Here is a 15563-nt window from a genome sequence, read left to right as displayed (position 1 = left end):
ACACACACACACACACACACACACACACACACACGCACGCACACACACACACACACACACACGCACACACACACACACACACACACACACACTCTTCTTGTGACTGCTCCATATTGGTGTGCAGCCAGAGGGTGACCCAGGGAGGAGGCGCACCTGTTAGTGTTTATTCTCTACAATATGTCAACAACCAGCAGGTTTATTGCTGCGTTTCGGAGGTTCTGACTCTGATTTTTTCATTTAAAACCAAGAATGGAGACATGAGGTGAAATTTGTTTCCACGCAGCTCTGCTGACCTCTAATCTCTACACGCCTGCCTGGTGTTACAGCAGTAGGTAGATACGACTTTGTCAGATTCACCAAGGAAAACTAAAGTTTGTGTTTTAGGCATGAAATATGAAATATGGACAGAGTTAGAGACCCTCGCAGCAGTATAACGACTCATAATCATGAGAAAATGTAAAAGTCTGTCTGAGTTAGTCAGGTGAAATGTGTCTCGTCTTGAATCTTTACAGGTTAGAATGACAACAGAAACACACACCTGCTTGATGATGGACTTCAGCCTCGCCATGGCGATCACGGTGACCCACACCGACATGAGCGACCCGAGGAAGTCACAGAACTGCAGGACGTCGTACTCCATGATACAAAACACCACGATACCCGGCTGGTCACAAGCATGGTAGAACTGAGGGGAGAGACAGAAAAGTGAAGCATCTGCTTATCGACGGGACGGCGGCGGCTCAGGAGGTTGAGCGGGTTGTTCAGTAATCACAAGGTTGCAGGTTCGATCCCGACCAGAGAACGCTGCTGTTGTGTGCTTGGGTAAGGCACTAACCCGCCTAGCCTGCTGGTGGTGGTCGGAGGGACCGGTGGCGCCAGTGTTCAGCCGGCCTCGTCTCCGTCAGTGCGCCCCAGGGCAGCTGTGGCTACACTGCAGCTCATCACCACCAGCATGTGAATGACTGATTGTGTTGTGAAGTGCCTTGGGGGGTTGTAGAACCCTAAGAGCGTGCTATTACCCTAACCTTAACCATTTATTTGTTACAAAAGAATTAATGAGTTTTTTATTTGAACATTTGTTTTTACAGTGCACTTGGGGATGACTACAGCCACTGTTTTCCTATGAGATGAGTGCACATTAGGAGCTTTAAGCTAACTGCTAATACGTACACAGCTCTTACGGGAGATTTTTGCTCACATACTGCTGGATGAGCAGCAGCTCTAGTCCGCGACAGAGCCCTGAAGCGGCTCATTCTGGCAGGTACTGAAATAGTCGAAAATAAAACGGCTAAAATCGCTTTAAGTGAGATGGATTTAATTTAAATAACTTCATTAACATATTTTATATCAACCACAGAACTAATACCTAAAGCATTAATATTTCTTTTAAAAACCAATTTTAATTCAGTGGATTTTCTCACGATCTGAGGTGTTTTCTGCTGTCACTCTCCGTCTCTGAGCTTTCCCTCTGCAGGTGGGCGTGTCTGGAGGTTGACCAAGCTGCAGCAGATCTGCTCATCAGCCGGCCAGATGTATTTAAGCAGCTGAGAGACATCTACACTTCGCTGGATGATTACTCCACCTGGGTACCTTCTGACAGCCACCCTTTGATTACGTTCGAGCTCTTGAACCAATGGAATTTTGAGATTTTGACCTATATTTGGATTTTTTGGATTTGACTTTGCCTTTGACCTCCTGCTCTATTTCCAGGCCTCATTCTCATTGCTCATTCTCGACTGGATACCTTGGACTACCGACCTGTTGTCTCTCAGCCCCCACCCCCTCTTGATTCTAACTCTCCTCCGTCTCCAGACTTCCCACGTACCGGAATCAACCAACGGGATCAGCTCACTTTATGCTGCAACCTCAGTTTCTTCTGTAATAAATACTTTTTACCACTACTCTGACTCAGTCCTGATTCTGTATGTCGTGGGTTAGACGCCTGAACCCCACCATGACTGTTTTAATCTAAACTAATAACCTGTTTAGTCTTTTAAAGACTTGTTTTTTGTGGTTATTTGCCTGTTTTGTTAACATTGTTGCATTCCTAAAAAGCTGTTTTATACTTATTACAATTGCAATTATAATTTAGCTCTTTATCCTCATCTCCTTCCTGCATATTCATCATCAACTGTCGATCAGCAGAGCAGCATGACGCCAGCACCAGAGGTTTGGACTGCATCGCCTCTCTGGCTCAGCTTTGAGCTCATCCACAGCACAAACGAGCCAGGCACACATCCTTAAACGACGACGATCACAATCAGAGCGCTTCTCTCATTCACAGCGACTGACTCCGTTTATCTCATGTCTCGTTAGACAGATGCTGGATATAAATCAGCAGCAGCTTGTTGGTTGTTTTGTGCTCGTTTCAGATGCAAAGATATGAACTTCAGTCACGGGTTTGATTGTGATGAAGTGACTCACGGTGGAGAAGAACATGGTGAAGATGTAGACGGAAGCCTCCAGCAGGTAGTGGCTCCGGATGGCGATGGCCACCGGCGGGACAAACATCAGGTTACTGAGGCAGAGCAGAAGCGTGGAGAGGAGCTGGAAGCTGTAGGAGTAGGCTTCGGAGTTATCGGTGCATCCCCAGCCGTTCCAGCCTAATAAATACACAAAGACACCATCAGTCCTGCACGGGAGGAGGTCCTCTAGCTGCGTTTTTACTCAACTCATCCATTATTGAGAAATAAACTTTTGCCAAATACTAGAAAATATTTAAAGTTTATTCAAATTAGACAATAGATACAAAAGAACTTCCTCTTGATTGGGTTCCTTTACAGGTGGCAGGTAAATAAAACGGTGTGGAACGCCAGTTGTTCCAAAAAACATGTTTTTATGTCTCTAGCCTGGATTGAATATTTGTGAACACCGGTTTTGCAGAGTCAGACAAGCCAAGAGAAGCGCTGAGGGCTTGCCAGGAGGCAGAGACAGACGTGAAGTATGACAACGAGTTTAAGAAAGGAAAATAAAAACTGGTTTCAACAAGAAAAGAAAAAACATCAAAGACAGGAAATACTTTTCTTAAGCTGCATGAGCTCATCGTTTACTGAAAGGCTGTTGTAATTAAGTTTTATTGTCTTTTAAAAACAGCTGTTATTAGGAGATGAACACCATTAGCTACCAGTACCTACGTAAATAGTTCAAATTTACTTCAGTTTTTATGTGACTCTGCATCAAATACATTCATAAAAGTGGTGATGTGTATCTGTCCTCAATAAATTAACTCAAAACATTGATTCATTTGCACGTCATTCACATTATTTGATGCTAATTAGTAATTAGCATCGACCTAATTAGGTCAGGCATCTACTTGACCTAATTAGAAATTATTTGTATATATATATATATATATATATATATATATATATATATATATATATGGATGAGGTCCTGCCCCAAGTGGAGGAGTTTAAGTATCTCGGGGTCTTGTTCATGAGTGAGGGAAAACTGGAGCGTGAGATGGATAGGCGGATTGGTGCTGCATCTGCAGTGATGCGGGCGTTGTACCGGTCTGTCGTGGTGAAGAGAGAGCTGAGTCAGAAGCTCTCGATTTACCGGTGGATCTACGTTCCTACCCTCACCTATGGTCACGAGCTTTGGGTAGTGACCGAAAGAACGAGATCGCGGATACAAGCGGCCGAAATGAGTTTTCTCTGAAGAGTGGCTGGGCTCTCCCTTAGAGATAGGGTGAGAAGCTCGGTCATCTGGGAGGAGTTCGAAGGAGATTCGCTGCTCCTCCACATCGAGAAGAGCCAGTTGAGGTGGCTCGGGCATCTGGTCAGGATGCCTCCTGGACGCCTCCCTGGTGAGGTTTTACGGGCACGTCCAACCGGGATGAGGCCTAAAGGTAGACCCAGGACACGGTGGAGGGACTGTCTCTCACCTGGCCAGGGAACGCCTTGGGATTCCCACAGAGGAGCTGGCCCAAGTGGCTGGGGAGAGGGAAGTCTGGGCCTCTCGCCTTAGGCTACTGCCCCCGCGACCCGACTCCGGATAAGCGGATGAAAATGGATGGATGAATTTGCTTGGTGTCGGGTGTGAACGAATTCCTTGTGATTTGTTCTGCGTGGAAAAAATATCGTTGTGCTCCTGTTTCAGGAAATAGAATTAAGCTGGAGGAAAGGAAGGGGGAAAGTGGCTGGATTTGGAGCCTTACTCATTGATTTTCATGCTAAGCGTATATCTCGCCTCTGATTGGCTAACGGCAATGTAGCTCTTCTTCTGCCTCCTCTCACTGCCTTCTTTAGCTCTTGGGTAAAAATGCAATGTTATGGAGTTGCTAATGCTAATGATTAGCTTCTACTACCTGCTCTGCTCTGCTCTCTCCTGGTAGCTAAATCAGCAGCTTTCACGGTCGCTTCACGGTGTTCCCTGTGTATTTTCCTCTGGCGGAAAAGTCAGGAACCAGGGATTGAAGACAACTTTCACGTTCAGCCTGTATGTGACTCTCAGTGAGACAAATCAAAATGTTCTATAAAAAGTATGACGTGTTTCTCAGAGAACCTCGGCTTTAAATAGTAAAATATGGGGAAGACACCAACAGACCAGTGAAGAACAGCTTCTCTGAACAACCGCTCACCTGCTTTGCATTCACACGCAGCATAAAGGTAGTTGTTGGTGCGCAGGAGCTTGCACTGTCCATACGTCCCACAGTCGTTGATGCATGGAGTCAGGTAAGAGCGCATGTACACCTCAACCGTCACGTTGGTGCACGCTTCAAATCTGGAGAAATAAAGTATAAGAATGCGCTTTTGAAATGTTTTTTTGTTTATTTGAGAAATATTAAAAATATTAAACATATACATCCACAGTTAACTGTAAACAATAAACAACAGGTGCAAAGTTGCTTGAACGGAGTTCTCGCTCCCTTTTTTCAGTTAAATTTGTGTAATTAGCACCTTTGTTTGCCAACATTTTAACGTACATTTGGCAGAGCCGCTTCTGTAGCACTCTGCGGTGTTGCGACTTTGAAGAGAAATCTATTTTATAAATGTTAATTGATGCTGATAACATAATAATCATGAAAGGCCACACTTCCAGCGTTAACTGAGCCTCCTGTTTAGTGTTAATGACCAGCGTAAACAATAAGATGGTTTACTTAATGAATGATTTTAGTAAATATCACATCTGCATAATAAATGTAAATGTTCACGCATTACAGTGCAAACATCCATATTTCACTGGAGCCCCCTGTTTTGTTCTGAGTGTGGAGTCATTTTCTCCTAGACATATTAGAGATTTAAATGTTTTCTTTTCCATTTCATGGATGTCACACAACTTTGTCTCATTCAGCTTGAGCAGTTTTCGTCTCTATGAAGAAAACACAAAAGCGGCTTTCTGTAAATGATGCTTGCTCTACAAGCCAACATGGAAAAGTTGAGATATTTTGATTACCTGGCCAAAGCGTGATTTTCACAAATGCTCTACAAATAATCAAAATGCTGTTTTTTTCCATTTATAACTTTCCCAAAAAGCTATTTCAAACGAAACACAAGTGCTGTTCATGTAACTGCAACTGCAATCAACCTAGTTTCTTTGTCTTTAAAATCACAACAAACAAAAGGGAAAGATTTGACATTCAATAAAAAATGAAACTCCAGGAGATAATAAATATGCTCTAGTCTTTTCCCAGAATGCTTAAATTTGTTAACGATAAAATTGCTCCTTTCTTAATTTTTGTATTGCATCAATCAAGCTAATTGCAGCCTTGAAAAGGACCTGCCACCGTTCCCAGTACGGCTCCGTTTCTATTGCACGACTGGACTGATTTAACATGTCTAACTAAAAGTGTGAAATGTAACACACATCCATGAGAGCGTTGTCACCATTTTCATAGCTAAGCTTTCGAGTGAGGATGAGAATGTCCCACACCATCTGTTTATATCGGTAATTCAAATTCAGCTGGAGCTCTCCAGAGGGGCAGCAGGAGGGTGAAGAAAAAGTCTAATTCTGTTCACATTTTTGGGTCATTAAATATTTGGAAAAACATCTCAATCTGCTGGAAGTATGCACAAACTTTTTAAAAAACATGAAGTTATATGGAAATGCTGTTCTCAAATTCTACCAGAAATGTTTCTTGGAGGTGGAAAGACGCTTGGAGAATCCATGACAATTATGATGTTAGAAATTATTATCAAGTCTATAAATGATTAAAAACCTCTTTTTAAAGTAAAGTCCAAAATGTATTTAAAGAAAACAATTAAATCATGAAGTCTCAGCTCAATTCAGCTTTTTAGATTGTAGGTGCACCACAAGGTTGTGTCCTCAGCCCCCTCCTGTACATGTTACCATTAGCACTCTGACATGATGTTTGCAGGCAACACTCTTGTTGTTGGCCTAACCTGGAGAACTTTGGATAAAAAGCTTCCACATTTCCTCTACTCATATTTTTTTAATTGTCTTTAATGGTTTGTTTTAATGATCTTATTAAATATCTATATTCTCTTTTGTCTTTTAACCTTTTTTATTTTGATGTAATTTGTGAAGCACTTTGTGGTTTTGTTCTGTGATGGGTGCTGTATAAATAAACTTTACTATAATTAGAGAAAACGTTATGCAGCTTCTGGTAAACTATAAATACTGGGGCTTGAGCATTCCATCATAACTCAAAAGGCCCACCAATAACTTCACTTTTAAAATGCCAGCGTCTTCAATATGTTGTTGTTCAGTGAGGAGAAAAGCATCCTGAGATGTTCAACAACCATTTGGTAACTGCTCTGGGACTGAATAGGCATTACAAAACATAGGTCAATATGCAGTCTCACTTCTATAAAGAACATTTACACCAGCAGATGCAGAGCCACAGCAAACATCCCAGGAACATACGCTATCAATCCAGCCTAAAAACTGTTCACCCTCTCACCCTCAGGCTGAAGGTTGAGCAGCCTCACCACGTGGACAACTTTCTGTCTTCAGGCTGTAAAGCTCATTGTTGTGGTTCCCGCTTGAACACCATGGACAGCGCTCCTTTTGCTCCCCCTGTTTCAGCACGTTGGACAGCACACCCTCTGTTCCCCTGTTTCAGCACCATGGACAGCGCTCTGTCAAGCCCCTGCTTCTGCCCCGCCTCCCTTTGGCTGCAGCTGATCCCAACTCTTTAAAAGCTCAGGCTGCCAGACCCGTGTGGGTCTCAGTGGTGCTCTAATGCCCTCAGATCACATTGTTAAAGCATGGTGATCTGGATAGCCAAATAGCCGGTTCTCCTTTTTAAGGTGGAGGTCCCTTGTTTTTCTAGTGTTAAGAGCTACAGACCGGCGCTGACAATATGTGTTTGCAGCTGTTAAGCCCTTATGCTGATTTTCTAGTTTGTACATGAATACCTTGAAATATCCTAAGTATGTTTGATTAAGAGTTGTTTTTCTCACTTTTAACCCTCTGGAGGCAGGCGTTGCAGATCAGCAACGTTAAAATCTGCCTACCTGGTTACTCCACACACGTGTTTCATGAGCATTTTTTTACTCAGAAGAACCCCTGAAGGACTTAGTTGTTTGTCCTTTTATCAGAACTTATATTGAGCCTGAGGGGGTTAAAGGTCAGAACCCATTTTAGGGTTTGATTGTAATTCTTTCTGATTACCTCCGAGATTTCTGAGTTGTAGTGTTATGTTAACTACAGAGATTGTGTAGTTGTTTATCCCATCTAGCTTTCTTATGAACTCCTGTAAATAAAACTTTTACTAATGGCTATTTCTCACGCATGCTTTTCTTTGTGCTTCACCCTTCTTCACCATCACCGGGTTGTAACACTCATGGACTCCTGAGCCGTCCATTAAATTATGTTTGCAGGTGTTAAATGAAAGACTTTTGATTATTTATTATTAAGTTGGGAACATTTTTCACCCATCCATGTATTTGGCTTTTATAATAAACACATCATGAATCTGAGTTTTTAAAATAAATGCAGTTTTAGCCGTGATGTTTAAACATAACCTTTGTTTTTTAAATCTATCTTCCATGTGAAGGCTCCGGCTGATCCACTGGCTGATATTTATTTTATATTAGTGTGAATAAATATTAATTCTGGTAAACAAAGCAGCGATGATAATTTGAAGATGTGCTATAACAAATATTTTATGTCTTGTTTTGAGATTGTCTTCCTGCAATAGACTGTAAACACTGTCTCGCAGGGGTTGCTGTGGGGTGTTGGGACCAAGCCTGAACTGATTATGAGACTATCAAAAATGTATGAGCAACAGTCAGCCAACTGCACTCAGTGAATTTTTGCTTGTAAATCATGTTTTATTTTAGACTTTCTTGGTTAAAACCTCCAGGGATTACAATTTATAAAGCTGTTTCCATTTTAAAGGCACAGCTAGTTGTTCAGGAAATGAGGTAGGAGTAGAAACTCCTCACGTGTTGTCAGAAAGATTTGGACGTATGGATCAAGCTGCTCTTCCTGTTTCAGTTGAACTCACCTCTAAAACCCAGCAGATTCAGCATGAAGCTATAAAAATGACTTTATTCATCAACGTTGAGTTAAGATATTCCTTAAACGTATCTCAGCGTCTCCCTTTCCATGTAAAGACAGTAAAGATGTTCTTTTTTTAATGTGTCTCTGTTGTTTCTTTTAACAACGACACATTAAGTTCTCCAGTGAAGCAGCTAGAGGCAATCTCACCCGTGTTCAGTGGCACATAGAGAGCGCAGACCGAGGTACCAAGTTCCTGTTTGTGGGTAGGGAATCCTCAGTTTGGTAATATTAGAAGACACGTTCACAGAGAGGAAGAACCCGGCCGCCGACTCTGAAGAAAAGTCAACATTAAACCGTTTAGACAAAGATTTAGAGAGAAATGAAGTTATTTTTTAAACGTTTAAGGCAGGAGTGCCCAATCCCGGTCCTGGAGAGCCGGTATCCAACACACCTGATTTTAATCAGCAGGTGATTAACAGCAGTGGCAGCTGATTAATAATTTTGTTATATATTTTACGATTTCTATGTTTTTCTTTCTCTTCCTGTGAGACTGGTGAGGCGGCACCCTAGCGCCCCCTATGGACGAGCCGCCACCGATTAACAGACCTCTGCAGAGCCTGTTGAGCTACTGAACAAGTGATTCAACCACTGAATCAAGTGTGTTGGAGCAGGGAAACTACTAAAACGTGATGGATACTGACCCTCCAGGACCTGGACTGGGCACCCCTGGTTCAAGGAATCACTTGAAGTAGATTTCTTTGGAAAGGTTATTAACAATGAACATTTGCTTTAACGAACCTCGTTCTGGAGAAAGAGCTTAGATCCGGTTGTAACAGCTAGTGAGAGTAGGTCCTGCTTTCCTAAAATCGCTCTAATTTAAAGATTTTCTTAACAGTTTGAACACTTAAAAAAAAAAAACAGTTGCTCCAAAATGAATCCTGGCATCTGACATGTTTTCCCATTAGAAGGAATATCACTTGTCAGCAGAAAGTGTTCCCCCGACTTTCTACTAGACACGTAAGCATTGTGTAATGTCTACGAAGAGAGAGTAAAATGCAGCTAACAGCCACTGTTAGTCAGATGGTAGAAAACTGCGGTTTCCCGAATAAAAGTGCCTGCCAATCTCTGTTAGCTTCAGTTAGCTCATAGCTACATTGGCTCAGAGTTTGATGGGTTTCTGTCATCTTCCCCCACCCTCACAGCCTCACTCTCAGCTCAATTTTTATTTATTTTTTCTGAAATGATGAGTTGCGTGACACGGCCAAGATGGCGGTGGTAGGAACCACCCACTGGACTTGAATCCAGCTCTTTAGAAATGCATGGGCCACAGTGGGAAGAGTTCGTCCATCTGACATAAACAGTCAGTGGTCTGAAACACTCGCTTTTGGAAGGGATGCAAAGCCGAGGTCACGGGAAAAACGCCGGGGTAGAACACACACAACTGGAAATTCTACAAAATTCTAGATCAGCTCATTTTACTCCAAATAACTGCATAATTCTCTATAAATAACCATTTATTTGCTAATTTCACCAATAGAAGATCATGAAATACTAATTGCATTAAATTAAAAACCCAAGCTGTCACTAGTCATTAGCTTGTCAATCCAGTGAAAACTCATATTTTTTTCCCCAAAATAAAGTTGTTTAAAGAGCTTTAAGGATGTTTTTTGTTTCTAATCCTTCCTGAAACAAACAGTTTAAAAGGACATCACTTTAAACGGGACCTACCTGATTCACACTTCGGCGATGAGTTTTCCCGCAAGAACAGAGGCATTCCGTGGTTAAGGCAGCCAAACACAGTGAGATTAGCTCCTTTCAGCGTAGACTGTGAGAAGAAACAAGCAAATGCCCCATCAGTCTGTGCTACCATGGAGCATCTGCTGCCGCCGTGCCATTGAGCTAATACCATTCATAATTACCTGAGGCCTTCATCTGTGAAACGGTATGCTTTAAAACCAACAAATCAAGTGAAAAACCATTCTTCTGTCTGCCAAAGACACCCAAATGAAGATGTTGGCAGTTTATCTCCTCATGGCTTCAATTAGACTTTAACATGTTTATGCACCAAAAAATAAGAGAAAACCTGAGGAATTATTCAAGCGCTGAGAGCTCGTACGCTGTTGCGGCGTGGAGGAGAGGTGATGCAGACCGGTTTGGTGTCAAACGTTAAACAACAGGAGCACAAATGGGAAGAAAGGATGCGTTCATGAAGCGTTAGAGTGCTCTCGAGCACCTCGTCTGACACTTCACAAGTTTCCAAATTCCACTCAGTCACAGTGTCGCTGTCTGCTGCGGTGAAGAGGAGGCGCAGTGGAGCAATGAAAGGTTTTACAACTGATATGAAAACTGTCCAAGTAAGGTGCTGAACTAGAAAGTGCTCTCAAAATGAATATAAGTCATTCCATCTGAGACAAAAACTTTATAGAACACGACTTGGTTCATTACATGCTTTTGCTTTGTGTCCAGGGGGAACTGTGCACGATAGGGAGGACAGCGTCAGGCAATTATTTTTGGAATAAATAAGATTTCTATTGCACCTCATAGTGCTAAATGAGCAAAATGCATATGAAGGGCGTAGGGTAAGTTGTTGATTAAAGCGGTGCCTAACAAACACGGTTCCAGGTGCTGAGATCTCAGACCTAAACTCACCATCTGGTCCGTGCTCTCTCGGTACGGAGACTACCCCCCCCCCCCCCATCCCCGTCCCTATATTTAATTCCAACTCTCACTCTCCTACAGTATGGGAATGAAGGATTAAGCGAGACATTCTCAAGTGTGGAATGGTGAAAGGGCCCTCTAAGCACGCAGGCCCGGAGAAAGCAAGAAATAGAAAGGGGGGGGGGGTGCTTAAATCCAGATCCTCTGTTTTCAGTTCAAAGGGCTGAGAGAACAGCAGAAGGGTTTTGATCCATTCCAGCAGCACGGCGATGTCGGCGTGATGCCTCGTCCTCAGCTTTGATCCAGACGGAAATATCTCAATGACTTTTTGACGGATTGCAGGAATTTTTAGAAGTTATTTAACACGTGTAGATGGTGAATTCTGATGATTCTCTAGTATTATCAGCAGACGTTTGCAGTAATTATGTATATTTAGATTTAAAGATGTCCTAGAATAAGTTTTTATTTTACATATGGAAATGGGGCTCCCAAAGCCTCAGGAGCCCTGATAAACAACCAAACACAGCTCCATAATAAAGACTGGTTTTCCACACCCATTCGGCCAAGACATGAATAGTAAATGAACTTGGTGCTGATTGGCTGGTTTACAGGGTGAACGATGAATAATCAAGAGGACAAGGACTGAAAGCTGTGCATCTATCTGGTATTTATCCACAGGAAACATCCTGGAGCGATACATGAGTGGTCTGACATTCATTTGCTCCTCTTGTCCAACAAGGACGTTAGCAGTAGCTCAGGCTAACATTAGCAGTAGCTTGGAGAAAACATTGGGTGTTTCTTAATGCCAACGAGCCTTGTCTTGATGTCTTGGCCCCGCCCCGGTTGCCTAGGAGATACGTCATCGGGAGCCACCAAGACGTGTTCCAATGTTCATGTTCTACCGAGCGTGTGTTCTCCGTTTGTTAGCCGTTTAGCTAGCTGAGCGAGGATACACTGGAGGTGTCTTGTAGCCTAGCCTTGGTCAAAAATTACCCAGAATACACCGCAGTATTTTCAAAAGGACGGCGGATCAGAAGCCGGCAGCTACTTCGGGGAAGATTTTCAAATTTAAAAGAAAGTCAACTAATTTAAAATGTTTTTTTAGATCCAAAGAAGTTATCTATGGTTGGTTAGTTGCTTAGTAGCTGCAGCTTCGGTGGCTAGCGGGTAGTAACTCACTTATATATTTAATTTAATAAACATATACATAATTTAAAAAGTAAAAGTCTCATTATACATTTATATAGAAACTAATTCGTATAAAATATAACGTTATCTCCCGTGTCACGTGACTTTACGTGACCACCGTGGAAGCCGCGGTGACGTAATGCAAGTCTGTTCCCTTTAACAGTTTTCTTTGACCAAGGACAGTGTCCTCATAAGCAAGGCGCCTGGCCTCGCAAGACATCGCCTCACAAGGCCAGGCGCCTTGACTTTGAGAAACTTCCTGTAGTAGCTCAGGCTATTTTTAGCTGTACCTTGGTGAGTTCATTGGTAGTAACTCAGAGCTAGCATGAGCCATAGCTTGGGATAGTGTTAATGGTAGCTCAGAGCTAGCATTGCTCTGCGGTTAGCATTACTGTGACCAACATTTACACATTGCCGTTACTGAAGTGGGTTGGGAATTTTAAGGGTGTAATCTCAGGATGTGTTAAACGAGCTTTTCTCAGAACGAACCGTTTCTCCGTGGCCATTACGACATCACCAAATCACTCAGAAAAGCAGGTTGGAGATGACTCAGACATTTTGGTACGCTACATTAGACACACCACGCTGCCTAAAATCTGCAACAGCAAGGTGGTTTTAAGCTCTAGGGCCTCTTTAAGGTCCAAAAATGGTAAATGGCCTGTATTTGTATAGAACCTTCTTAGGGTTCTGATAGGCTTTTACAATCCCGCAAGGCGCTTCACAACACAGTCATCCACCCATTCTGGTGATGATGAGCTACAACGTAGCCACAGCTGCCCTGGGGCGCACTGGCAGAGGCGAGGCTGCCGAACACTGGCACCACTGGTTCCTCTGACCACCATCAGCAGGCATGGCGGGTTAAGTGTCTTGCCTAAAGACACAACAGCAGCACTCTCTGGTCGGAGCCGGGGCCAAACCTGCAACCCTCTGACTACTGGACAACCTGCTCTACCTCCTGAGCTGCTGCTGTCCCACAAAACATCAAATAAGCTGTTTAATTAAGCAAAGCTGCAGGTAATTTTAAAATGTTAAATGTAAAAACATGTCGGGCGATGCCAATAAAACATTAAAATAGATTATTTTATGGAGAAGATAGTTGTAAGGACATGTTTTGGCATTTCTAATTCCACATATTAATAATTTGACTGAGAGCTCCCTGGATGTGGTCATGAATCAGAGAACAACCGAAATACTTTTCATTTCCTGTCGTCCTGCACCATTCTGAAGCAGCCACAGTCGACTGATTAGGTCCAGTTCTGAGTTTACAGTTAAAAGCTGTTTGGTTCGTGCATGATCTCACACCGATCAAGCTGCTACTCATGCAGCGGCGATGCAGAACACCCACTCAGATGTGACGCTTTGCGCCTGTGGACAAATACACAGTTTTAAGATTTATTGGGAATTAAAATGGAATCTCCAGTTAAATACATCACTGTCTGTCATTTAGCCTGAACAAAACTCGAGTTTGAGCTCACAAAGGGTTTCTCAGTTAAGACGTTGGTTTCAACCACCCGGTGCCTCACAGGTTTAGAAGAATGTGATGCAAGAAAACGGAAAGATTATTTAAAAGATGTCTAAAACAAATCATGCCGAGACTCCTTTCATTCGAGTGAACTTTCCCTGACCTCCCCTCCCCTCCACTGCAGAGAGGCAGTTATGCTCCAGGCACCTTTCAGAAGCAGCATTTCTCAGAGCTCCAGCCCTTTCATCTCACCGGGAGATCGTTCGTCAGGTGATCTCCTTTCTTTACTTACTGTAAACATCCTGCTTCACAATTAAGAGGAAGCAAGATCATCTCAAGATAAAAATGGTTATTTTGTGATATATATGTTTAATCTGTTTTAGATGCATCATCCTTCCGTTTTGCAGAAACCATCGTTGCAGCAGCTTTGCTCTGCAGGTCTATGTGGCATCTAAATTAAGATGAACCTGATACCTTTGGAGGATTTATATGTTTTTTACTTCCATCCTCAAAAATGTGCTTCTTTAAATTTGACAACAGAGAAAAATCTGTTTAAGCATGTCTAGACATGTCCTTGTCAAGCCATTATGTGATTTGTCATTAATTAACAATCATTTCTTGCTCTTGGTTAAGCTGCATTACAAATTCATGTTTAGCATTTTTATGTTAATTTCACACAAGTTGTTATTTACTGCCAGTGTGCCTAAAACACTCTGTAACAATGTTGTGAACACTGCTAAATGAATTGCATTTATTATTGTGATTTATGTGCCAGATCCATTATGCCTTTGTTAGTTATGACGGCTAAATGCGAGTGGAAGAGGAATCATTCAGTCACAAGAGCCATCCAGCAGCAAATTAATAATCAAGGCTGAAAAATAAAAAAATGATTACTGCTGTAAAGATTCTGCATAAATGTGCTTTTAAATAAATCACAAGAACAAAAATATTTTAAATTCTGTCATAAAAATATGGGAAATACATTTAAATGCCTGTTTTTATATTCCTGCTGATATATATATATATAAATATATATATATATATATATATATAAAAATAAAAAAAAAAATATATATATATATAAATATATATATATATATATATATAAATAAAAAAAAAATATATATATATATTTATATTTATATATATATATAATTTAACAATGATCTCGATAAGCTGTTTTTCTCTGGCTGACACCAAATTAAATGTCATTTCTGACACAGGAGTTAAGAGCTCGCCCCGTAATCGGAAGGTTGCAGGTTCGAGCCCCGCTCAGTCTGTCGCTGTCGTTGTGTCCTTGGGCAAGACACATAACCCACGTTGCCTGCTGGTGGTGGTCGGAGGGACCGGTGGCGCCAGTGCTCGGCAGCCTCGCCTCTGTCAGTGCGCCCCAGGGCAGCTGTGGCTACATCGTAGCTCGTCCCCACCAGTGTGTGAATGTGTGTGTGAATGGGTGAATGACTGATTGTGTTGTAAAGCACCTTGGGGGGTTCCAGGACTCTAGAAGGTGCTATATCAAATGCAGACCATTTACCATTTTCCAAATATTTTTTCACTTTAAAATTTGCATTTGAGATTCAACATAATTTTCTAGAAATTGGGAGTAAAGTTTACAACGTACAATTAAGAAGTTGGAAAATGTGCAAAACTGTTAAATTAAGTGTAATGTATAAAATATATTATTATTATTAGTAGTAGTAGTAGTAATAATAATAATAATAATAATAATAATAAATTCAATAACAACTTTTCTTGTTATTTTTTCAATGTTATTTTATTTTGGAGATCAAGAAAATTAAACCATCCCCTTAAAGCCTGATGCTAAGTACATTTCATGATATTT

At 41.8% G+C, this 15563-nt stretch overlaps 1 protein-coding gene and 1 long non-coding RNA gene across 2 annotated transcripts in view; one reads left to right on the top strand and one right to left on the bottom strand.

The window, feature by feature from the left end:
• tmem8b (transmembrane protein 8B) overlaps window positions 1-15563 on the bottom strand; it is a 66085-nt gene that overhangs the window by 9122 nt on the left and 41400 nt on the right. Inside the window, exons 7-11 of the mRNA XM_015973211.3 lie at window positions 10141-10237; window positions 8620-8743; window positions 4583-4725; window positions 2425-2603; window positions 539-685 (exon numbers count right to left, since the gene is read on the bottom strand). Coding sequence (XP_015828697.3) covers window positions 539-685; window positions 2425-2603; window positions 4583-4725; window positions 8620-8743; window positions 10141-10237 — 690 coding nt within the window. The remainder of the gene's footprint in view (window positions 1-538; window positions 686-2424; window positions 2604-4582; window positions 4726-8619; window positions 8744-10140; window positions 10238-15563) is intronic.
• On the top strand, window positions 1377-1901 carry LOC107394315 (uncharacterized). The gene is made up of 2 exons (XR_001573979.3): window positions 1377-1586; window positions 1711-1901. It is a non-coding gene; the product is annotated as an uncharacterized lncRNA (long non-coding RNA).

This window comes from Nothobranchius furzeri, chromosome 17 (assembly GCF_043380555.1).
Source record: "Nothobranchius furzeri strain GRZ-AD chromosome 17, NfurGRZ-RIMD1, whole genome shotgun sequence".
NCBI classification, from domain to species: Eukaryota; Metazoa; Chordata; class Actinopteri; order Cyprinodontiformes; family Nothobranchiidae; genus Nothobranchius; species Nothobranchius furzeri.
This window is presented reverse-complemented; position numbering and strand designations above follow the sequence as displayed.